The 25,279-nt window shown below is 38.0% G+C and overlaps 1 protein-coding gene across 3 annotated transcripts in view; it reads left to right on the forward strand.

Annotated features, from left to right (window-relative positions):
• The first annotated feature begins 1,935 nt into the window (after window positions 1-1,935).
• ICE1 (interactor of little elongation complex ELL subunit 1) overlaps window positions 1,936-25,279 on the forward strand; it is a 75,266-nt gene continuing 51,922 nt past the window's right edge. Inside the window, exons 1-6 of one of the 3 annotated variants that reach the window (XM_072605383.1) lie at window positions 1,936-2,331; window positions 14,482-14,540; window positions 16,345-16,379; window positions 19,424-19,442; window positions 20,808-20,919; window positions 23,906-23,982. In XM_072605383.1, coding sequence (XP_072461484.1) covers window positions 2,248-2,331; window positions 14,482-14,540; window positions 16,345-16,379; window positions 19,424-19,442; window positions 20,808-20,919; window positions 23,906-23,982 — 386 coding nt within the window. In that variant the 5' untranslated portion in view covers window positions 1,936-2,247. The remainder of the gene's footprint in view (window positions 2,332-14,481; window positions 14,541-16,344; window positions 16,380-19,423; window positions 19,443-20,807; window positions 20,920-23,905; window positions 23,983-25,279) is intronic. The other 2 variants (XR_011966255.1, XM_072605382.1) reach the window with 2 other exon arrangements.

The raw sequence follows: 25,279 nt of genomic DNA on the forward strand, positions 1-25,279 counted from the left end.
CTTGGACTCAAAAGGTCCCACCCAAGGACCTAGAAGGGTACTCCCACTCTGCTCAAAAGTCTCTGTATTGAGTCCCTAAACATGTGCCCACTATATGTATGAGAATATATAAATATGTATGCATACATGTGTACACATCTACAACTGTGTACAATCCATCTCAGATCACACAATCTTGAGTGTATATGCGCACATATACGTATACATATATCTCAACATACATAATATATGTATATACACACATACATGTACAAATATCTACGACTGTGCATGTAGAGTCAACCTCAGGCCACAAGATTATGCTTTACATCCCATCTAGCTATTCTGTAATTCACCCAATTGATACATACACTACTTCCCTCCAATCCTAACCCTAATTTCATAATCAATATGACCATACTACCATAGTTCCTTGCGGAAAGATGCGTCAATTCAAAATCCCACAGATCAATTCACTCCCCCCTGCTGCCTCTCCTAGCCACCATTCCCATGTCTTTCCTATTGGAATGCAGGCTTCTCCGGGGCAGGAACTGTCCGTATTGTATTTGTGCCCTCAGCATTTAATAGTCTGAATAACTAGCATATGGTACAGTGCCAGGCACACAGTAATTAGTAAACGTTTTCTCGCTAATTTTTACATGATCTGTAAATTGCCTCTTAATTGCTGAGAAGACATTCGGTGCCTACCACAGAGGCTCTGAACCAGCTTTGCACGTTGCGTCATAAAGTTAGTGTGGAAAGCTCTATCAGCAATCACTTAATCCACTTGTTTTATAGATGAAGAACACTATCCATTTAAATTAAAATGATTTATATAATAATCCTCCTAACGTACAGATGAAGAGAACTACCCAGAGAGAGATTAAGTGATGTGCAGCAAGATCGCAGAAGAATGAAGTAGAAGAGCCGGAGTTAGGAACTTGTTTATTAGCAGATTAAACGATCTGCCCGTGAACAATCCCAACACAAGCCTCTTCAGAGGGCTTCCCCCGGCCTGGCCGCGGTCCCGAGACCTTGGCTTCTGCCGGCCTCGTCCCTCTTACACAAACACGGTTCTCACCCGCCGGAGGAAGCCTTGGTCTACACCTGCGGCGTCGGTTTCCTAACCTTTCCCGCGGGCAGAGGCACTTTCGGCGCTCCGGGCGGGCTCTAAGGAGATAGCGCGTGTAAAGGTCACTACTATCACCCGGCTGATGACGACAACCTCATCTCCACGTGCGTGCTCGCGGTTTCGGCTCACGCGGCTCCGCCCGGAGGTGAATCCAGAGTCTCCTCGGTAAATGGGGCTCCCAAGGGCGCTTCGTCACCGGGAAGACAGACCGCGTCAAACCAAGAATGCACTTCGCGAACTTTAAAGGGCCGTACACGTGGGGTTACGGGGGTGGAAGAGAGTCGGAGTCAACAACCCTTCCAGGTGGGAGAAGCCTGGTGACCTGTGACGGGGTGCCCCGACCCACCCCGTAGCCATCATGCCACCCTCCTCTGCACGTCCACGCCCCTAGGCACGCAGCGGGAGGCCAAGCGCACGACGCCCCTGGAGACCGGCTCATCGCTCGTCGCGCTGCACGCCGGGAAGACGCTCCGTGGGCAGAACCGACGCGGGAAAGCAGGTAACGAGACCGGAGTCTTTCTAAAGCTCAGGCTAGTTCCTTTCCCCGCCCTGGGGGCCTCCGACCTCCTACGCAGCAGAAATATTACGCTCTGGGCGAGGCTCCGCCTCCTCTACTCCAAGAAGAGGGCGCTCCCGCCCATCCTCCGCCGACTTAGGAGCTTGACTAAGTGCCTGCTTAGGGCTGAGTCCCCGTAGTTAGAGCCTTTAGGACAGAAAAGTTAGTCTCACTCATTTTTATTACCTGAGGACTTCCAGATAGGCGGGTCTTCAGCTGCCTGCAGGACGTAGCTTTTGCTCATTTCTTTCAGGCGTTGTCAAAGACACCCTTGCCCCGGCTGGAAAAGGTGGGGTCCTAACTGGGCAGCGTCGCTCTCTAGGGCGGTGCCCGGCGCAGCTTTTTCCCCACGGTACCCGGGGCGGCGACTACCACGGGCTCGGGGTGTCGCTCGCTCGCTTCGCGGGGACATCGGTGCCCGGATGGACTCGCCCGGCCCCGGCGGGAAGTGGCTCCGCAGGCTCCGGCCGGGCAGGAGGCGGCGGCGGCCGCGGCGGCAACAGCAGCAGCGGCGGCGGCGGGAGGACGAGGCGGCGGCGGCCGGTCCCTGAGGCGGGCGAGCCCGGCTTCCTGCGGCACCATGATGCCCGGGGAGACTCACTCTAAGGCTGCGGGGACGGCCGCAGATGCCTCGGGTTGTCAGGGCTGCTCCGCGCTCCAACAGGTACCGGCTCCGCGTCCAGGGAGGGAGGCCGGGATCCTTCCCCTCCTCCCGCTCGCATCTCCCGTCATCTCTGGGACCCGCCCCCTGCGGGGCTGGGGTCTGAGAGCTGGCGGGGCCGCGGCCCCTGCCGGCCTACCCGCCCCCTTTGTCAAGCCCGTTACCCCTTTGCGGTTATCTTTGCGCCCCCGCCCCTTTCCGGGAGCAGTTTGGAAGCGGCATCCTCTTGGTGGAGCAGCCACGTGTTCTTCCCGGGGTGGGGAAGTGCCGGGGGCGACGGTCGGGGCTCGTGGATGAGGTTTGCGGGCAAACCTGCCCGTAGGAACCTGCTGGGCTCTTGCTTTGCCCGGAGTAACACCCGCGGGCTGACAGCGGGGGACGCCCCCTTTCTGGAGTCTGGAGGGGACTCCAGCGTCGAGGTCGGGTTCTCCTTTTCTGGGGGGTGGCTTCTGGAGGCTGCCTGTTCCTTCTGTAAGAGGCGGGAAGGTTTCCACACGCACCTCTAAGTCCCCAGCCCAGTATGTGTTTAAAGCTCCCTCTGCCCCGAGGCCCTCCCCAGAGGAGGTGTGGTCACCCCTGGAGCGGATAGACCGGACTTGTTTCTCTGCCTAACTCAATCACTGTGAGGGGGTGAAGGGTGCCTTGGGTAGCCTCGGACAATCCAGGACCATTTTTACGAAGCGCCTACTATGCGCCACACGCTGCATGCTGCTCGGGGTGCAAAGAAACCTGACCCATCCCCTCCTGTCACTTAGGAGCTTAAGTTGGTCTTTTTCTTTATTTGTGGGGGGAGGGAGCTTGGGAGGATGTGAGAGGGAGTAAAACAACATGAACTATTTTAAACGTATACAAAATAAGTAAACGGGACTTTAAGATGGAGGTGGCCCTTGAGCTGAACTTGGAAGAAAACTAGTGATTCTGAGGGGTATACTGGACGTCAGCTTGTGCAGTTAGAGGAATTTGCAGTAGGAAGCCACTGGAGGTTACTGTGCTTTTGGGAGTGATGTAGTCAGAGCTAGGCTGTAAGAATATCACTTTGGCCACTGCCTTTTAATGTCTGCTACATAAAAAGAACGAAGAAAAGCACTGGGGATGAAAAGTGACTTTATTTAAAAGTTAAAATTTTGTTACTCTGTGAATCATCTTTAAAGATTGTTTTGATTGGCTTATCTGTGTAATAGATCCTAGATTTGAGTTGGAAGAAACCTTCGGGCCATCAAATTCAACTCCTTCATTTTACAGATGAGAAAATTGAGACCCAGAAAGGTGAAGTAACTTGACCAAGGTCACACAGTAAACGATAGAGGCTGCATTCGAACTCAAGAACTCTTACTCCAAATCTAGGGCTCTTTCCACTGCTCTGTGCTACTAGCTCAGGTTCTTCATCATTCAGATACCATCCATGCTAGTTGATTTTTATGATCTCTTCTCAACTACCTTCAAGGAACAAGAGATATAAAGACATAACTGAAACATGTCCTATGACCATAGGCAAGAAACTTAATCTGAGATTCTTAAGGACACCTTGGTTGTGGGTGACCAGGAGGATGGTGGTGCCCTCAACAGTAGGGAAGTATGGAAGGGAGTTTCGGAGGAAAAGAAGAAAAATGGCTAAGGGACATCTAATTTGAGATACCAAAGTCAGTAATCATTATTCATCACCAGCCTTGTGCCAGGCACTGTGTTAAATGCTAGGAGCACAAAGAAGGGCATATGACAGCCCTTGAAGTCAAGGAGCTCACAGTCTAATGGGGAAGACAGCATGCAAATAACTATGTGCAAACAAGCTTTATACAGGATAAATTGGAAATAATCAACAGAATTATTATTATCTCTAGATTAGAGTGGATTGGGAACAGCTTCTTATAGAAGGTGGAATTTTTATTGGTGCTTGAATAAAGCCAGGAAAGAGAGATGAGTTGAGAGAGAGTTCTTGACATAGGGAAAGCCAGAGAAAATGCTCGTTTAGAGATGGGGTGTCTTGTTCAAGAAACAGCAGGGAGGTCACTTTCTACTCATGGTTCTTCTGCGTTAGGAAGATCACTTTGGCTGTTGAGTGAAGAGAGACTGAGTGGGGTAAGATGAGGCAGAAAGACCAACCAATGGACTGTGTCAGTAGTCCAGACATAAGATGACACATCAGCATGGTGGCAATGTCAGAAGAAAGAACGGGGAATACGTGGGATATGTTATGAAGGTAAAATAGACCATCCTTGGCCACAGACTGGATATGGAGGGTGAAAGAGAGAGTACTAACTAGTTAAAGATGATAGCTTGATTTGGAGGCTAGATGACTGGAAGGATGTGATATCCTCAGCAATAATAGGTAAGTTAGAGTAGAGCTGGGGGGAGAGATGATGAGTTCAGTTCTGAACATGCTGAATCTAAGATGGTTAAGATCCAGCTGTGAGACTGACAGTCAGGAATAGTTTAGGGCTAAATTAGTAGATTTGAGAATCACAGCATAGACATGATAATTTAGTCCATGGGAGACAATAATATCAACAAGTGAACTAGTGTAGAGTGAGAAGAGGACTCAAGACAGAGCCCTATAGGAAACCCTTTGATAGCACGCATGACCTGGCAGTATGTATGACTGTAGCTCAGCAGGGAGATTAGTTTTAGAGATATAGTTTTGGGAGTCATTTGCATAGAGGTGAATCATCAAGTGAAATAGTATATAGTGAAAACATAAGAAGGCCCAGAGCAGAGTCTTTAAGGGTATCCATGGACATGGATGATAGAAGGTGTAACATGGATGAAAACCAGTGTGAACAGGATTTTTACTGACCCAGTCTCTAACGTGAGGATGACATAACAGCAGGCCAGAAACAAAGTAACAATTCAGGTAGCCATTTAATTAATTAGTTTCATTATGAAGAACAGATTTACAAATAGGGAACTCTCCAGATCAGAATTTCACCTTGCTGAAGTGAAGAGATTATTATATACATAAATCACAGTGGGAAGGGAGGGGGAAGGTGCATTACAAACAGTCCTTCCCAGGACTTTGAGCTGTTTCCCAATTCAATCCCACGATCACTTAATATGTAGCTGTGGTGAAGTTTTGTGAAAACAGCTTTGTTCAAGTCTTTGGGGGTTGTTACTTGGTGGGTCACGAGATCAGGTTCTACAGTCTTTGATTCACTTCACTTCAGGTACGTAGGCACAAGGATGCCAGTGATTGTGAGCATTGTCAGAGTTTCCATTGATCTTGCAAACTGCATTGTGAGTTGACTCACAAACCAGAATGGCAATTCAGAAAAATATAATCTGTTAGTATATTCATTACACATATCATATTGATTGTTATAAAAATCATAATCCCATACCAGCACGGGAAACTGAGAAAGAGAAGTTGTAGTTAGGGAGAGCCAGGGAAGAGAAAGTACAATGTCATCAGGAATGCTTGAAAGTCCTCTGTTTCATTGTGTCCATTTTTTGCCCAGAAGGATTGATTGATTGATTATATTCATAGGTGCTTCTTGGTTGTAATCCTAGCTCCTTTGCCCTCTAGAATATCCTATTCCAAGCCCTTGGATTCTTTAATGTAGAAGCTGCTAAGTCTTGTGTTATCCTGACTATGGCTGCACAATAATGAATTGTATCTTTCTCTCAGCAGTATTTTCTTCTTGACTTGGAAACTCTGGAGTTTGACCATAATGTTTCTTGGGGGGGCGGGTGGGGGGTATTGTCACTCTCAGGACGTTTGTGCCTATCTGCTATTGGTGGTAGTTGGTTAGCAATTGTTGCTGGTGGTGATGAGAAAGGTGGCCCTCTCTCATCAGTTATTTCTTCCTTCAATGAAGGCTATGGGGACTGGGCTTGAAGCAGGTCTAGTGCTGTTATGGTACTCTCCACCCAAAGCACTTGGGTTTCAGGGTTGCAGTCTGTCCCCATCAGGGTCTGAAGGAGTAATAGTCAACATAGTGGTGATTGGACTTAGCTGGAACATACTCCCTCCTGTCTCTCTTGGTGCCTTGCTGCTTTAGCTAGATCAGGTAGCTTGTTTTCTCTGTGTGTGTAGAAAAGAGAAGAGGATGTAGAAGCACAGATAATAGGGAATTTCTCAAGGAGTTTTGCTGAGAAGTTAGGAGATTAGTAGGATGATAGCTATCAGGAATGGTCATGTGCAACACTTGCAGACTTACCACCCCTGCCAAGAGATGAGGTGGGAGTGCCTTCTCATATTTCTTCTTTTGAACCATACTTTTTGTTATGCTTGTTTTTATAATTTGTAACATTCATGTTTTCCTTTCTGCGATACTTTCTATTTACATCATTGTAGTCAACGTGTATGTTGCTTTCTTGGCTCTGCTTACTCACTTCTCGTTAGTTTGTGAAAAACTTTGTATACTTCTGTGTTATGTATCATGTTCATCAAAATCTGTTTAGCTATTCCACAAATGATGGACATCTGCTTTGTTTCTAATTCTTAGCTGTCATAAAAAGTGCTGTTATAAGTAATTTGGAATATATAGGGTCTTTCTTCTTATCAGTGACCTTCTTTGGCCATAAGTCTGTTAAGACAATCTCTGGGTTAAAGGATGGGCATTTTAGTCACTTTATCTGTAAAATTACAAATTGTATACTTGTCCTGATTCACATCTCCACCAATAATGCACTAGTGACCCCTCCAGTATTGACTTCTCATATTTTGTCATTTTTGCCATTTGCAGGGGTGTGAACTATAAACCTCAAGGCTGTTTTGTTTTGCATTTCTCATGTATTTAGTGATTTGGAGCATTCTTTCATTTGTTTGCGATTCTTTTGAGAACTGCCTGTTCACATCCTTAAATATTTATCTATTATTGGGAAATGGCTTTTCTCATTCTCCCCCTCCCTCCTCCTCTCTCTCCTTTCTCACCCTCAATTGTTAGCTATATTGAATACCAAATCCTTTCTAAGAGAAAATTGATAACAAAGGTTTTCATTCAGCTGCTTGTATTTTCTGCTTATTTGTATATATTTTGCTCTCTCCCCACACAATGTAAGGCCCTTCAAAGAGTAGAGACAGTTTCTATTTATGTCTATATATCCCCTGGGACAACTACTATATCGAGGAAGTAGGTGAATTATATTATTGTTACCACCTTCCTGGCACCAGTTTCAGTTCCTAATTGTACCATACTTACAATAGGTTTATTCAGAAAATGAAATGTTACAAAATAGATTTCATGAAAAAGTTGGTTCATGATGCGGCTTTATACAGTACTTTCAGTCTCATAACATTAAGGATATAATTTAAATGTTACTTTTATCAGGAATTGTGTTAAAATCAAACATTGAGCAAAACTTGGAGAAAATCATGATCCTGTGACTTATCAGCCAAAGTGTTTTCTGATTGTGTAATTAATTCAACAAATGTTTATTGACCTCATACTATGTGCAAGATCTTATTGGGATACAGAAGAAATCAAGACCATCCTTGCCCTCATAGAATTTGAAGTCTAATAAGGAAGAATAAATGTACAGAGAATTGTGTTGTAGAAAGGCTGTGGACCTTTAGTGGATGGTGTAGACTGAATCAGGATGCTAGTGTTCTAATTCTCTCCAAGAAGCTTACTAGCTATGTAACTATGAATAATTCATTTTATGTTAACTTAGAGCCTTATTTGTAAAATGTAGTTAATTTTTGTGTTACCTGCACAATTATAGTATTGTTAAAGAAAGCGCTTTGCCAGCAAAACATTGTATAAGTTGGAGTTGTTGCTGTATGAGAGTACAGTAAGAAAAGTACAACATGCCATGTTAAGAGGATTGAGAACAGTGTCATTTGGAAGAAGGAGGCAGATGAGCAAATTGTATTCTCAATTGAAAGTAAAAAAAAATTTTTAACATTAGTGTTTTTAAAAATTTTGCATTCCAAACTCTCCCACTCTCCTTCCCCTCCCCAGTCCTTGAGAAGGCAAGTAATTTGATATAGATTAAAAGTGTGCTGACATGCAAAATGTATTCCCATATTAGCCATGTTATGAAAGAAAATAAGACAGAAAAAGTAAGAAAAAATAAAGTTAAAAAGTACGTTTCAATCTGCCTTCAAAGTCTGTCAACTCTCTTTCTCTAGAGGTGGACACATTTTTCATCACAAGTCATTTGGAATTGTCTTGGGTCATTTTAGTGCTGTGAATCCCTAAGTTATTTATAGTTAATTACTGTACAATATTGCTGATGCTGTATATGGTGTTTTGCTTCTGCTCACTTCATTTTGCATCAATAAATATAAATTTTTCCAGGTTTTTCTGAAGGCACCCTGCTTGTCATTTCTGATAGCCTAGTAGTATTCTATCACAGTCATATATCACAACTTGTTCAACCATTCACCAACTGATGGGCATCCTCTGAATTTCCAGTTCTTTGCCACCACAAAACAAACTGCTATAAATATTTTTGCACATGTAGATCCTTTTCCCTTTTGCCCTTTGGGAATAGTTCTAAATTGCTTTCCAAAATGATTGGTTCAGTTCACAATTTCACTAATAGTGGATTATTAGTGTTCCAAATTTCCCGCATGTCCTTCAACATTTATCATTTTTCTTATCTGCTATATTAACCAATTTAATAGATGTGAGGTTGACCCTGAGTTGTTTTAATTTAGATTTCTCTAATTAGTAATGATTCAGAACATTTTTTCATATGACTGTAGATGGCTTTGATTTCTTCTAAGGTTAACTGCCTGTTCAATGCCTTTGACCATTTTTAAATTGGGGAATGACTCATTTTCTTATAAATTTGACTCATTTCTCTATGTATTTGAGAATTGAAACCTTTATCAGAGAGACTTGCTGTAATTTTTTCCTCCAGTTTACTACTTTCCTCATCTTGGTAGCATTGATTTTGTTTAATGTAATCAAAATTAATCATTTTGCATCTCATAATGTTCTCTTATCTCCTGCTTGGTCATAAATTCTTCCCTTTTCCATAGATCTGACAAGTAAAATACTGCTTGCTCCCCTAATTTGTTTATATCACACTTTATGTCAAAGTCATTGAGCCAAGTGGAGGACAAGATATCTTGTTGGGGGTGAGATGTGTCCATTTTGACCTTGTCTTGGTATGTGATATGAGATGTTGGTCCGTGCGTAGTTTCTATCAAGTTGCTTTCCTGTTTTCTCAGCGATTTTTGTCTAATAGTAAATTCTTGTTCCCAATTAGATCTTTGGGTTTATTGAACACTAGATTACTATAGTAATTTACTGCTGTGTCTAGTGTACCTAATCTATTCCATTGATACATTACCCTCTTTCTTAGCCAGTACCAGATTTTTTTTTTTTTTTTGATGACTACCACTTTGTGATTCAGTTTGAGATGTGGTACAGCTAGAGTATCTTTCTTTACATGTTTTTCATTGAGTTCCTTGATATTCTTGACCTTTTGCTCTTCAGATTACTTTGCGATTATTTTTACTATCTCTATAAAATAATGTTTGAGTGATTTGATTGGTATGGATGACACTGAATAAGTAAATTTCAGGTAGAGTTGTCTTTTTAATTTTATTTATTCTGTCTGCCCATAAGCAATTAATATTACTCTTACAGTTTATGTCTGTCATTATTAGTATGAAAAGTGTGTGGGATTATGATTTTCATATTGATTAGTATATGTGTAATTAATATACTAATTAGATTAGTATTAGACTTTTCAGAATTGCCTTTTTGTGAGTCAGAGGCTCACAATGCAGCTTGAAATGATCAATCAAACTTTGACAGGGTTGACAATCACTGCCTGTGCGTACCTGAAGTGAAATGAATCAAAGATTGTAGAACCTGTTTTTGTAACAGAACTCTGGCCCTAAGACCCACCAAGTAATGAACCTCAAGGACTTGAACAATGCTGTTCTCACAGAACTGCAGGGCATCTGTACCTTAGTATTGTGGAAATTGTGGGCTGGTCTTGGGAAATCATTCTGGCCCTGGGAGTAATAGTCTGTAATCCACCTTCCCTCTTCTCTTCCTGTTGTGATTTATGTGTATAATTTCTGTCTTCATTTCCACAAGGTAGAATTCTGATCAGGAGAGGGCTCGATTTGTAATCTCTTCCTCATAATGAAACTGATTAATTAAATGGCTGCCTGATTACTAGCACTCCTTTCTCTAGGCTTGCTTGTACAGCATTCACAGGTTAGAGACTGGCTCAGTAAGAGGTCTGTTAACAAGTGTTTTGTAATTGTGTTCGTATAGGTCCTTGGTTTGTCTCAGCAGGTAGACTCCCAAGCGTTTTATATAGTGTCTGCAGGACTTTGTTGGTAATTTATAGAAATGCTGATGATTTTTGTGGAATTATTTTATATCTTTCTATCTCTTGCTGTTGGATAATACATAGAAATGCTGATGATTTATGTGGATATATTTTATATTCTGTAATCCTGTAATTCTGAAATTTGGCTACAATATTCCTTGTTGTTTTCAGTTTGGGATCTCTTTCAGGAAGTGATTGGTGGATTCTTTCAATAACTGTTTTGCCCTCTGGTGCTAGGACCTCAAGGCAGTTTTCCCTAATGATTTCTTGAAAGATGCTGTCCAGGCTCTTTTTTTGATAATGTCTTTCAGGTAGACCAATACTTCTTAAATTACCTCTCCTGGATCTATTTTCCAGGTCAGTTTTTCCAGTGAGATATTTTGCTTTTTCTTCAATTTGTTTTATTCCTTTGATTTTGTTTGACTAATTCTTGATGTCTTATATAGTTATTAGCTTACACTCGCCCAATTCTAATTTTTAACAGATTGTTTTCTTCAGTTAGCTTTTGTACCTGCTTTTCCATTTGGCCAGTTCTACTTTTTAAGGTGTTGTTTTCTTCAGTGTACTTTTTTTTTTCAAATTTGTCTATTGTATTTTTAAAGGAGTTGTTCCGTTTTTCTTTTTTCCTCTTTTATTTGACTTATAAAGTCCTTCTTGAGCTCTTCCAAAAAAGCTTTTTTGGCTTGAGACCAGTTCATATTCCCCTTTGAGGTTTCAGATGTAGGTATATTCACTATGTTGTCTTCTCCTGAAGGTTTTTGTGTTTTGTTCTTTTTTGTCACCAAGATACTTTTCTATGGTTATTGCTTTTCTTTGCTGCTTTTTGCTCATGTTGTTTGTCTTTTTTCTAGCTTTTAAAGTTGATCTCTCTTTCTGGGGCTGAGGGGGCACTGTTTTGTGTTTCTTGTGCTGGGAGGCTAGGGGCCTGGTTACTGGTTTTGTTTGCTGGGATTTAGGTACTGGCAGATGGAGATTGTAGAGGTCTGGTAGTTTACCTGGTACTTAGCTGGAACTGCTGGAGCAATGTTTCCTGGGTTTGTCAAGGTCAATAAGGGAGGGTGAGAGGAACTTACTGCTTGCTCTGCCATCTTGGCTCCTGGAAGTTGAAATAAGTCAAGCTACCTCTTTTTAAACCTATTTTTAATATTATTGCTATAGAAAAACAAATTCTTGGTTGTAGTTTACAATACCAAGAACAGGCAACTGTGCTTTTCCCAATGAGGGAATAGATCAGGGACTCCTTTGAAAGCCAGAATAAATAAATGTTCTTTGGCCCAGTACCTTACATCTCTACAAATGTGTGGAAGTGTTTCTGTTCATATTTAGATCCAGAATCTTAAACACTTTAATGAGAAATGTTTTGTTTAGGTCACTTCCTCAGGATTTTTGAATTGGAGAATAAATAAAAAAGGGATAGTTAATTCTATGAGATGTGCTAAAATTAATTTTCAAAAAAAGGAAACTGAGGACAAAGTTACTGAGCCATCTGTGATTTAATTTGCAAAGCTTGCATTTGCATATTAACCAGGTCACCTGATTCCTCAGAGGTCAGAGGCAAGGAGTGATTTATGGAATTGTTTTTTATAACAAAAAAAGAGGAATTGGAAAAATTATAGAATCTTGTTTTGAATATAATTTAAGGGGCAAGGCAGGTCATCTGAATAGTTGACTTCTCCCACTTTCTTAATCCTGTGCCAGACATTCTTCCCTCTAGGGTAGTACCTTTTGTAATTAGAAAGTGTATTGGGAAAGAGAAACTTGTGATTAGCCATCAGTCACCTCCTCTCCCCACTCCCCTTCCTTAGAGTCTATTACTCAGCTTAAAGTCTAGCTGAAGAAAAGAGGGCTTAACTTAACCTGTGGTTAACCTTTCTCCAGCTGCCAGAAAAGGAAACTTGGCCTCCAGTCAACCCTGGAGGGTTCTGCTTAGCCTTTGGTCGCCCAATTCCTCCCCTTGCTTTCTACTAGAAAGGTAGAGTTAGCCTTTTGAAAAACCTTATTATCTTAGGATGATTTTATTCTTTTAAATGATCTGCTACTACGTGATAATGTCTTCTCTGTTCACTAATTCTTTAGGTAAGGTAGACTGTTAGTTTGGCTTAACTCTTAGAGCTAGCTCTTCCTAAGGGATGGACTCTAATCCTGTAATCAAATTACAATAAATCAGAGTAATCAATAAAAGCTAATTTTCTTTTCAAATGAGAACTTCAAATTTGAACTTCCCTAATTGGAGTTCAGGTATCTTGTTTTTTCACAGAAGCCTCATCTTCATGATTCACAGTTTTTACAACATGACACAATAGAGTTTGAGATATTGGACTTGGAGTCAGGAAAACCAGAGTTCAGATTCCACTACATGTAGGAGCTCAGTGACCATGGGCAGGAATTTGTTGAACCTCTTAGAGCCTTAATTTCCTTTTTCTAAAAAGGAAAATGGCACCTAATTCTTAGGGTATTGTGTGGCTTAAATGAAATGCATATTAAACTCTCTGCATACCTTGAAGTGCTATATAAATTTTAACTATCTTAGTGTCATGTACTTAGAGGAATCTGTGATCTCATTAATGTAGATACTTATTCCTCCAGCACAAATTGCAACTCTTCTATCCTATGTGATACTTGGCCATCTTTCCATAAATCATCCATAGAAGGCCTGACCTTCACAGTGGAAATCTTCCTCAAATTCTTTCGTTTTTTATAGTTTACAAGGTACTTTCCCATACAGTGTCTCATCATTTGATCCTCAATGTAGTCATTGTAGATGCTTACCCATATTTTACAGAAAAATAAATTGAGATGAGGGTTGAGTGATTTGCCTAAGGTTATGCAGTTTTTAAGTGTCAGATCTAGGAATACCCAGATCTTCTGACTGTCTCAGTTTATGCTTTCACCTGAACCTGACTAGGGGCATGTGAAGATTATTTCAGATAGATGGAATGAAAAAATCCATAGGGAGAACCTAGCAGCCAACTTGTTGAACTAAGCTAGAGCAGAAGCTATATTGAAATTAAGAGGTTGGTTTAGGCCTAGCATTATTACTCATTGACTGTTGATAATTCTATGGTTACAAATGAATGAATCACAAATATTGATTCATATTTAGCATACAATTTTGACCTTTTTATGTCAGGAAATAGTTAACACTTTTATCTTGGTACAGTTAAATATTGAAGTCATATCGTTTCCCATTCCTGGGACAAAGTAAAATAAATGAAAAGAGGTTTAAATAAAAAAAAATCCCTCATTATAAACATTTATTCCTTTGAATCATGTACATTGTGAATCAAATCCAGTTTAACTTCTAGGAGCAAATAATTTATGGTATAGCATCCAAAAATCACCTTGTTAACTCTTGAAAGCATCTGAATTTTGCAGTAGCATGTTGCTTAAAGGAGTGCGAGTGATTTGGAATTCTGTTATCTGTAGAGAACTCTTCATGTTTGGCTTCTGTAGTCAATTATCAAATGACTGCACTTTTAGAGATCATTTCTGTAGTGTGTTAATTAGGCCAGAGAATTGTGACTGAAAATATAACCACAGGAAGAAGGAGGCCTTAAGAACATACCACTTTCACTTTTTGTCTCTAAAGTTCTGTCTCTAAAATTTTCTATACGTTTTGTTTTGGTAAATGGTTTGGTGATGAGTCTAATATTTGGTAAGTTTGGACTCCTTGAAGCACTGAGGATTTAATTCAGCAGTCACTGTGGGCCTACTAGGTGTAAGGCACTGAAGAGTATGGGAAGTTGAAGTAGTTAGTGAGCCTGATGTTCAAATAAAAAGAAATACGAAGCATTTAGCTCTCCCTAACAGTCTTGTATAGAGTGATATTATTCCATGCGTAGTGATTAGCTCATTTATATTAGCTGCCTCCCTAGAAAATGGAAATAGAACTGATCAGTTTTTTCTTTCTTTCAGAATTTAAATGAATATGTTGCTGCACTAATTACACTGAAACAAAAAATAATTGATACAGAGTAAGTAAAACTGTTTTTAAAGAATGTTTTAGGTGAACAAACATTTTATTATTTGTTTTTAATATGTAGATCTGGGAAAAATAGGAGATATGTACAAATTTCCTGCACAATAGTGTTAGTACAGTGGTCTTGAGATCACTGGAGTGAAGTCCATATGAGTTTTCTTTTTCCCTAACAGATTGACATTGGAGAATAGTCTCTTGTTTATACGGTGACAGTCAGCATAATTTCAAGTTATTTCATTAGTGAGATTTTAATTTTTTTTAATTAATAAAAATCTGCTTTCTCTCCCTTTCATATCCTCACCTCAGTGAAAAAAAGAAAACCCTTCTAACCTTTGTATGTATATTTATGCATTGTAAAGCAAAACAAATTTCCATATTAACTATGTCCAAGAAATACATAGGGTACTATAAAAGCTTAAAACTGTACTATTTTTGGTATACCCCCTATGTCTCAGTCTACCCTGAAACCTTTACTTCTCCATCAGGAAATGGATAGCATGTTTCATTGTGGATCTTCTGAAATCTTGATTGGTTATTGAGTTGGTCAGACTTTTTAAATGCTCAAAGTTTGTCTTTATAATACTATACTATAAATTGTTGTGATTCTGCTCACTTCTTGCTACATCAGCTCATGAAAGTGTTTCCACAGGTGTCTCTGAAACTTCCCATTTCATCATTTCTTTTTAGTATATTAGTATTCCATTACATTCATTTACTAAAAATTGGTTTAACCATTGTCCCATTGTAGGACACCTCCCTTAGTTTCCAGTTCTTTGCCACCACAAAAAGAGCTACTGCAAATATTTTTTGTACATATGGATCATTTTCCTCTTTTTTTGATTTCTGGGGTATAGATCTATGAGTGAACTTATTAGGGTCAAAGGGTATGCACAGTTTAGTAAATTTTGGGGCACTAATTTCTTACCAGAATGGCTGGATAATTTTATAGCTTCAGGTGGTGGACCAACATTAAAAATCCATAGCTAGGATTAATCCACACTAGAACATGATCTAATAGTAACGTGTTGTCTTGGTTAGTTTTCATTTTTCTAGTGTAATAAGTGAAAGTTTCCACACAGTGTTAACTTGGAGCAAGACTCCTACCCCCACCCCCTTCAAAAAGAAAGATTGGGGACATGGGAAAGGAGAAAAATGTATCAGCCTATGAAAAAATTTGCTAGAAAATTTCCAACTTTTTTTCTGAACCAATCTGTAGTACTCTTAACTTGGAAGGAGTGACTGTTTCCAAGACTGGTAGCTATCTTGCAGGTTAAATTGACTTAGAATAGAATAATCTCTCTCAGGATCCAAAATGAGAAATAGTTTTGGAATGCCTAGTGACTTTGGTCTGCCAGCATTCTGTTTTCTGATATGGAAGCATTTTTGTTTGTGTTTTTAAGTTTCTTTCTGTAATCATTTTGCTCCCAGTTTTTAAAAAAATGGAATACTAAAATTTCTAGTCATTCTGGGAAGTTCAGTTAAAACTCATTAAACTCTGTGAAAAGTCTAATACTATATCAGGCATATATTTTAGTCACGTCAGATGACTTTTTAGCTAAAGAATGACATATTTCAATAGCTTTAGATGATAATTTAATGCAATATTTTTAGAATGGTCAAATTTTGTAACTTGGTGATCCTAGAATAAATTTACCAAACTATTTGCTTAGTATATGCCTTATATGTTGTGTAACATTAAAATTAAATATAATTGTTGAGGTTTTTCACATAAAAGTGTAAACTGATGGTTTTATATTTTCATTGCAAATAATTTATACTGCTTTCTCTTTTATTCACAGTAATTTGCTGACAGAATATCAGAAGAAATGTGATGATATCCTTTCTAATAGCTTTTTACTTCTAAATATATTCTCTTAGTGTATCGTTCTCTAAAAAACAACTCTTTTCCATCTCATTTTTCAAAGGAATTCTTTGGTGCTTTCCTACTCATTTGTAAGATGAAAGATTTAGGCTCTAGTAAAGAGTATATCTTAATAGTTTAATATTTAATAATGGTGTATTTAATATTCAAACTAGTCCATTCAGACTGTGCCATTAACTAGGATCTTAGGAAAGATTCAAGCCTTTTTTTATATAGTTTGCCTCATCTTTAAAATGGACTTAATATGTATTCTTTATTTACCTGAAAATGATGTTATAAGAATTAACAGACATCACCATGAGCACCATGAGACCTTTAGAAGAATTCTACTGTAGCATAAAAATCTATAATAAAAATGAGTTATTTACCTAAAATAATTGAGATATGGATATTCTGATTAAATAAATACTTATGTTAACACACAAATATAAACACACAAAACACAGCATACATGAATTAATAATGGCTTAGAAAGTACTTAGTTTATACGTAGTTATGAATATTATTGTACAGTTCCATTAAATCCTGAATTTTTTGTTTTCTAACTCCTTTGATTATGAACAAACAAGAATTTATTCTGTCAGTCAACAGCCTCCTGTTGGAGATAAAAATGCCAAGAATTAAACAATCCCTCCTCAAGGAACATAGAGTCCATTGAGGGAGATGCTGTGTACATATGTTGAGTATTATCCAGATTATATACCCACACAGACAGAATCCAAGGTAGTTAGCAGTTGGATTAGGAAAGACTTCATGTAGAATGCAGAGGTTGTGGTACTTTCCACACATGGAAATGACAGCCAATACAAAGGCATAGAGTAGGGAAAGAGCGTTTCATGTGTTTACAAAAGAAAGGAGGCTTGTTGGCTGGACCATAGAATGTGGGAAAAGGAGTGATGTCATGAAAGTCATGAAAGGTATTATTGTAATGTTTAACTATCAGTTATTAAATTTAAGTTTCATATACTTAGGTTATACAGAGTTGTTCATAGAAAACTGTGGAAAATAGCTAATGTTTGGTAGGATTACATTTAAATTAAGTTTTTGTAGCCTTAAGTCGATATAAACTATAGGGCTATCAGTATTATTTTCTTGCTTTGAAAAGGATCAGTGATAAAATATGAGAACAGGTACTGTAAAAGTAGAATAGTAGAAATAAAATGCATTGTAAGGTTTAAAGAGGAATAAGGGAAGTCTTTGTAAAGGAGATGGCATCTGATTGGCGACTTTAAGGATTAGGTAAGAATTCAGTATATAGGAAAAAGGGATAAGGAAAGGTGAGAAAGTGTGAGGCATATTCAGCAGATTAATAAGGGTAGTTTTAATTTCAACTGGAGTATGTGGGTGGCCCCAGTTTCTAGAGGTCCTTCGATACTAAGCTCCGGAGTTGGAACTTTATTCAGCAGGCAGAATGAAGCCATTCAGAGTTTTAAACAGAAGAATGACGACTAATTCTTTTTGTAAGGATGATTAGTCTGGCAGCAGTGTTACAGACAAGAGAGAGTGTAGAAGGAGACTGTTTACTCTAGGAACTCCAGTCAGTCATGAGAGTAGAACAGAAGAATTAATGAGCTGCAGCTTGTGTTAAAATGTTTCATTCAAAAGAAATAATACGAATGCATCCTAATGTGATTGCATGAAGTGTGTGCTCATCCTTCGATGCTGAAGAAGACCGTGTCAACAGACAAAAAATGATATGACTTACACTTGACTTTTTTTTGAGTGAGGGAGGGCTGTGCAGGTCACCAGCCTCACTTCTCCAGAGCCATCTGAATCCAGTGACCAGATATTCATCAGGATGCCTGGAGATGACCCAGGATGAGGCAGTTGGGGTTAAGTGACTTGGCCAAGGTCACACAACTAGTGCGTGTCAAGTGTCTGAGGTGGGATTTGAACTCAGATTCTCCTGACTCCTACACTGGTGCTCTATCCACTACACCTCTTAGCTGCCCAAATGTGATTGCATAATTTTTTTTCAAAATTGCTTTTTTTTTGCCCTTCTAATTCAGAAGTGCTTTGGAAAGCCTAAATAATAAAGAAATATGTCAGTGTTCCATTGCTGTAGGAGGTCATTTGTTATTTAAAGCCACTTTCCAGTTACTACTGTGTATTTGAAATCTTCAAGAAGAGTGTTTCTTAATCATCCTACTTCTAATGGAAATTGATTTAGACATTCTGGTGTGGTGTTTCATAGACCCTTATCTTTATTACTGGATTTAATTTCTTTTTGTCCTTACTGTAGATTGAGCTCAGATTTTATCAGAAGTGATATTTATTTTTTTAAAATTGTGTTTCATATATATGTATTTATCATACACATACATATAATAACGTGTGGGTGTGCATATGTGTGTTGAAGTGTCTGCATCTGAGGAACTCACTAAAGTCTTGCTTCATTCTATTCTTACCAATAAGTTAAAACCCAAATGAAATTTTGGAGACAATTGATTTTATTTCATCATTAACAGTGGACTCTTTAAGATTTCTGATCTTGTGTTTTACTTTTGAACCCATTGGCTATAGTTTATAAAAGTCTTTATTTTTAAACAGTCAGGCATTTATTAAAAACCTACTGGGTTCCAGCTGATAGGGATTTAAAGAAAAAAGTAAAACATACGTAATTTATACAAAATTAATTCAAAGTAGTTTGGGGAGAGAGTGAAAGGCTTGATGTGGAAGGTGGTGCTTGAGCTGAGTAATGGTGAAAACTTGGCTGAGGTAAGAATGTAGCACGTTCAAGGCTTTGCAGAAATCCATGGTACATCCCATGTGAAACAGCAAATAGGACAATGTGTTCATGGCTGGGGAGGGGAGTTGGGGGGGCAGGGTAAAGTGTAAGAAAATTGAGAAGGTAGGAAAGGGTCAGATTTTGAAGAGTTGTAAGTGCCAAATATTTGATCCTAGAAGTAGTAGGTAACTGTGGTGGGAACCTATCAATAGCTGCAGGAAAATACTACAACATATAATTTTCTAGGTTTCCTTTAACTCAGTATTACAGCTACAGTTTGCAGAAAGGTAAGTGTAGATTTTAATTATACAATTCACATGAAACTTGTTTTTGAGGGGACATCCTTTATACTATATAGTAAAGGAGCTGATAACATGCTAGTAAAAAAAATAGTATTAGCTCCTCCTCAATAACATCTTTCCAGGCAGCTAGGTAGCAAAATGTTTAGGGTCCCTGGCCTGAAGTAGGAAGACTCATCTTCCAGAATTCAAATCTGGCCTCAGATACTTAATAACTCTGTGACCCTGGGTAAGTCACTTAACCCTTTTTGCCTCAATTTCCTCAGCTGTCAAATGAACTGGAGAAGGAAATCGCGAACCACTCCAGTATCTTTGCTAAGAAAAATGGGGTCATAAAGAATGAGACACAACCAGAACAACTGAACAAAGTCTGAACAGTGACAGATGATGTATAATAGTATCAGTTACATTTCTTTGGGTTTCTCTGCTTTACCACATGATTATCTGAATATTATCTACTTGTGGAAGGTAATCTTGCCTATTACAAACACTATTTTAGTTATTTAAGTGCTTACTCCCATTATTATTTAAATGAAACCTCACTGACCAGAAGACTTTTTCTTAGGCTGCTACTTAATAAACATTGTAATAGAATTCAGCTGGTTGTCTAGTAGGATTTGTTCAAACTATTCGATGTTAATTTTCAGAAATCTGTAAAAATGGGAAGGTCTGCAGAGCTTTCCTGCACTGATTCTCTTGTTTTTATGTCCTAGCCTTTGGGTTCTGTTTCATCAATGATGTTTAGCCCATGTTAATGTTTATGTTATTTAATTAATGTTATGTTAACGTTTTTAAATTGGCTTTAGTACCATCAGATTATTTTGCATGATTTGGACTGTTTGATTGTTTTAGCCAGTTTAATTTCAGCTGTTTGAATTAACTACAAATAGACATGCTTAAATTTTTAGTAGGATTTCATTACATAATTGTCCTAGTTACTTGCTTAGAACACAAAGCACACTCTTAAGATTTTAATGTAGGAATGAGTTAACTGATCTTTTCAGCTTAATAGGTTAGGCTTAGTCCAAGGAGAGGTTGGAAGATAAGTTTGCTGGGACAATAGTCAGGTATGTAGTCTTCCAACAGATTGGAAAGTTATATTACCTCTTAAAGAAATCTTTTTTTGTCTGTTTTTGCCAATGAAAGAAAAAAAGTAAAGAATAATTGTAAGAAGTGAATTATGACATGCAGATAGAGCTAATCAGGGCCACAGAACAGTTATCACAGGAATAGCAAGTGTTACTTAAACTCTCACTTGCAAAAGTAAACCCATCTGTATAAAGGAGAATTTTAAGTTAATTGCCCTTAGGTAACTAGATACTGTAGTATTAACATATTACCTATTTATTTTAGAGAAAACTCTGCACTTCGTAAGCAGGTAGAACAAATGCTGCAAAAAATTTCCCCTCTGGAGAAATGCCAGGAAGAACTGGGATGTTTGAAAGCAGAGCTGGAAGAAAAAAAGGTACAGTAGTGAAAAGACCAGTATTATTTGACTGAAGCTTACCCAAAACCCATATATTTGTTGTTCTGTGTAGTTATTTGGAGTAAATTGTAGGTGTTATCCTGTGCAAATGTAATTCATATTCTTCATTTTGTTATTTTCCATTATTGTGTGTTATTACATAGCCGTAGATCTTTAGACTTAGTCAGATTAGGCATAGTTTCTGTCCTAAAATTCCAGGATACTTGAGGACTTGTTAGAAATCTGGTTTTCACTTAGAATTTTATGTCACATTTAGAAGACTACAAAGTACCTTATAAAACAGTGTTTACAAGGACTTCTTAATTTTTAATTTTAATTTTCTTTTTACAGAGTAGTATGTTAGAGTGAAAACTTATTGAGCACTTTTGTATTTCATGATCTCCTTAACTGTGACATGTTTAGCTTCTAATAATTTCAGTTTAAAACTTTTTTAAGTTTAGAGTTTTGACTGGTCGTTGGTTAATTTTCAATAAATGAGGGTCTCATTTATTTGAAATGGAAAAAAAGATTTATATATGCTTAAGAAAGGAACTAATTTAAATTCTTTAAAGTATGATTTAAGTAGCAAAGTAATGTGTGTACACACACAGCAAAGCACAATAATAATCACAAACAGGATCCTACATCTAGTAACTGTCTGAGATTGGTTTCAGTCTCAAGTCTTCCTGACTCCAGGTCCAGTGCTCTTATCCTCTGTGCTTCTTGCCAGCCTCCAAGAGTGAGGATCAGCAGAACTGATGCTTGCTAGGTTATCTTTGCTAATTGCTAACTGACCTTGAACAACTCTCATAATTTCTCTGGGTTTCAGTTTCTTCATATGTAAAATCAATGATCCTTAGATCCCTTTTGGCTCTAAAATTCTATGATTCTATATACCCTTAGTATTGATTTTACTAGATATCCTGTCTTTAACTATCTTTCTTTAGGGAAAAGATAATTAGCAAAATTCAGACTTGGAAAGCAGCTAATTAGAGATTGATAATTCATATTATAAAAAATCCTTCATTTTACAAAATGTGGCAACATGAGTTTCCTTTATGTCATTTTAGTTCATAAAATATGATTGTTTGTAGAAAAGTTTGATGGTTTTTTTCCAAAAACATTTATTTCCAAATATACTCATATATACACAGATTAAAAGTTGAAACAATTCAGCAACACAGACCAATAACATGTTGGCTTTGTCTTGGGGAACACACAGTATTCCACCCGGTCTCCTTTTTAGTGGAGAGAGATATCATTTCTCAACTTTTTTTTTTTTTTTGAGCCTGTATGGTCATTATACCGAACATTCATTGTCATTTCATTCTTATGTTTTTGTTTGTTGTTATTTTTATTTTTAATTGTTTTATTCCTTACTGTTTCCTATCTTCATTTTGTTATTTATTACCTTAGTGTTTTTTTTCTTAGTGTTTTTTGTTCATATATGTCTTCTCATGTTCCTCTTGTATACTCCATTACAATTTTTGTGTACCAGTTTGTTTAACCATTCCTTAATTGAAGAGTGCCTACTTTGTTTCTAATTTATTGCTATTCCATTAAGTATTACAATTAACAGTTTGCTATAAATGAAACTTTTCTTTTGCCTTTGATTTTCTGGGTTTGCTTAGCCAAGGAATATCTAGCATAAAGGCTGTGACTATTTTAGGCACTTTTTCCCCCTGGCATAATTCCAGATAGCTTTCTAGAATATCTACAACAGTTGAAAGATCTGCGAACAGCACAGTAGTGTCCTTCTGCAGGCACTCCAGCAAGAACCATTTTTGTCTTTGTCATTATTACCAATTTGCTGGTAATCAGATCAAACCTCAGTATTTCAGTTCTCACTGTTAGTTTCTAGGAGCAATTTCTAGACCTGTGTTAAATAGTAGGGAGTGGGATATTCTTGATTTACTTATGTATTTATTGGGAAATCTGTTGTTTCTCCACGAGGGTTTGGCTTTAAATGAATTTTTTTATCTTATTAAAAAGTGGCCCTCATGTCTTTGCTTTTGAGTGTTTTTAACATAAATGAGTATTATACTTTGTTGAAGATAATTTGTTTTATGTATTAGCATAATCATAAGATTTGGTGTGATTTTATTTTTAATGTTATTTCGTATATTTTCCTAATGTTTTCATCCCTGTTAGAATTCTGGTTTGGTTATAGTGAATGATTTTTATGATCTGTTGCTAGAGTCATAGGATCATAGAATTCTGTCTTAATTCTTTAGACTGCTGAGTTGTAGATGTAGAAGAAGTTGTAGTTATTGAGTCCAACACCCCTAATTTTGTAGATGAGGAAAATAAAGCCTTAGAGAAGTTACATGACCAGAGGCAGGATCCATATTTAATTTTTCCTAACTACAAGCCCTGTGCTATATTCATTAGGCTGCAATGTCTTTCATTCTTTCAGCTAGGGTTTTATTTGATGTCAATTTACAGGAAAGCTTTTTTTTTAAGCTTCTATTTAAACATTTAATTGTGTTCATTTATTGATGTATTCTATTCTAGACGTTATAGCTGGGTGTCTCTCTGTGTATGTATGAATTGATACTGTATTTTCGTGGGATTGGTAATTAGATTTTTTTCTGAAGCTGTGATTTCACTACTGAAATGAATTGCCCCGTGAGAAAATTCACCTTTATCAGTGCAGATCAGCAGTTACTCTGCTACTTCATAGTCTTTGAAAATTTCTTATACTGAAAGAGTAAGTGAATGACCCACCAGTCACAGTATGTCTCTGAGGCAGGACTTGGACCTGGGGTTTTGAACTCCAAAGCACAGCTTGCATTTATCACCTCAGATTGCCTATCACATTAATTTTAAAATAATATTGCAGAAGCATTGAATCCTGAGTTTTTTCCCTTGATATCACATAATGAAACCTATCTATATTCATTTACATTCATGAAAAGAAACATTCAACTTTGGGGAGGGGGTTAGTACAATACAATTTTCAGGCCATTTTTTTTTTCCTTGTTAGAGTTCTCTCAAGATATATCAGGATTCTTCTCATGAATATACTCGTGTAAAAGAAGAATGCCTAAAAAGTGATGCTCGGTAAGGTTTTTTTTCCCTTAAAGAAAAATGACATGTTGCTTATCATTGTTAATTCCAGATTCTCTATAGTTCTTCCATGCCTAGATTTTTGTTGTTATTGTTTATGAAATTTTGTATAAAAATATTCATGGAATGCATTGAAAAAATGGCCCTTTTCTCTCATGGGAAGCATAGAGTTAGAGTTAGTAAAAGAACTTTACTATTTCCCCAAAACAATCCAGCTGACTGTTCTGGTGAGCTCTGAACCTAACTTGTCTAGTTGTGAGGCCTTTAGGATGTACATTCGAATATTTATTGAAATCTTACCAAAAAACTTTTTGTCAATCAGTTTGTCCTTCCTATAAACAGTCTGAATCCTTTTGAGTGATTACAGTTTTTTTAAGGAGACTTAGTAATTAATGTTCTAAAGCTTGTTATGGTCAGCACAATATTATCAACAAATGAGGGATGGGTTGCTGGTGGAGTGAATAAGCTTTTGTTAAATGCCTGCTATATGCCAGGCACTGTATTAAGTTATTTGTAAATATTCTCTCATTGGATCATCACAACCGCCCTGTGAGGGGAGAGTTATTATTATCCCCATTTTACAGTTGAGGAAGCTAAGGCTTATGGAGATTAAATTGACTTGGCCAGGATTTCACAACTAATATGTATCTGTGGTAATATTTGAAAGCAGGTTTTCCTGACTCCACAACCAGCATACTGTCCACTTTGCCACACACTAAAATGAGCTCACAATTTACAGGGACTCTGTTAGATCCTCCAGTGCTTTGGGTCATCTCCTTGCTTAATGCCTCACATGATGTTCATTATCAGAGAGTCATTGAACAGTGATGTTTCTGTCATTAAGTCTTACAGGCGAATGAGTTGATATATTAATGGGAGACACCATATTTTAAAAGACCCTGAAAAGTAGTGTTTTGTTCTTGATGCAGATGCCTTTTTATAACATCATAAGCACAATGGCATCTATGTTCTCCACTTTTTTTAGTTGTAGAATGGTAAAAATGTGTTCATTGTTGAATATTGCTTGAGAAATGCTGCTTGTTACCTATAAAAACACTCATGGTGAGTTCATTCAGTTTGTTCATATATAACTCTAATAAAAGTTTTAGAAGGTAGGAAAATAGGTATATAGTTTGGTAATTATTTATACCTCCTGAGTGTTACATTTTGGTTTGGTTTTTTTTTCCAGGTGTTACAAGAGATTTTCCCCATACCTTTGATAGGTTTATCTCTGTCCAACACCTTCTGTATCATTGTTTGAGTATTCTCAGAATTGTATCATCTCCAGCGT

This window comes from Notamacropus eugenii, chromosome 4 (assembly GCF_028372415.1).
Source record: "Notamacropus eugenii isolate mMacEug1 chromosome 4, mMacEug1.pri_v2, whole genome shotgun sequence".
In the NCBI taxonomy this organism is placed as follows: domain Eukaryota; kingdom Metazoa; phylum Chordata; class Mammalia; order Diprotodontia; family Macropodidae; genus Notamacropus; species Notamacropus eugenii.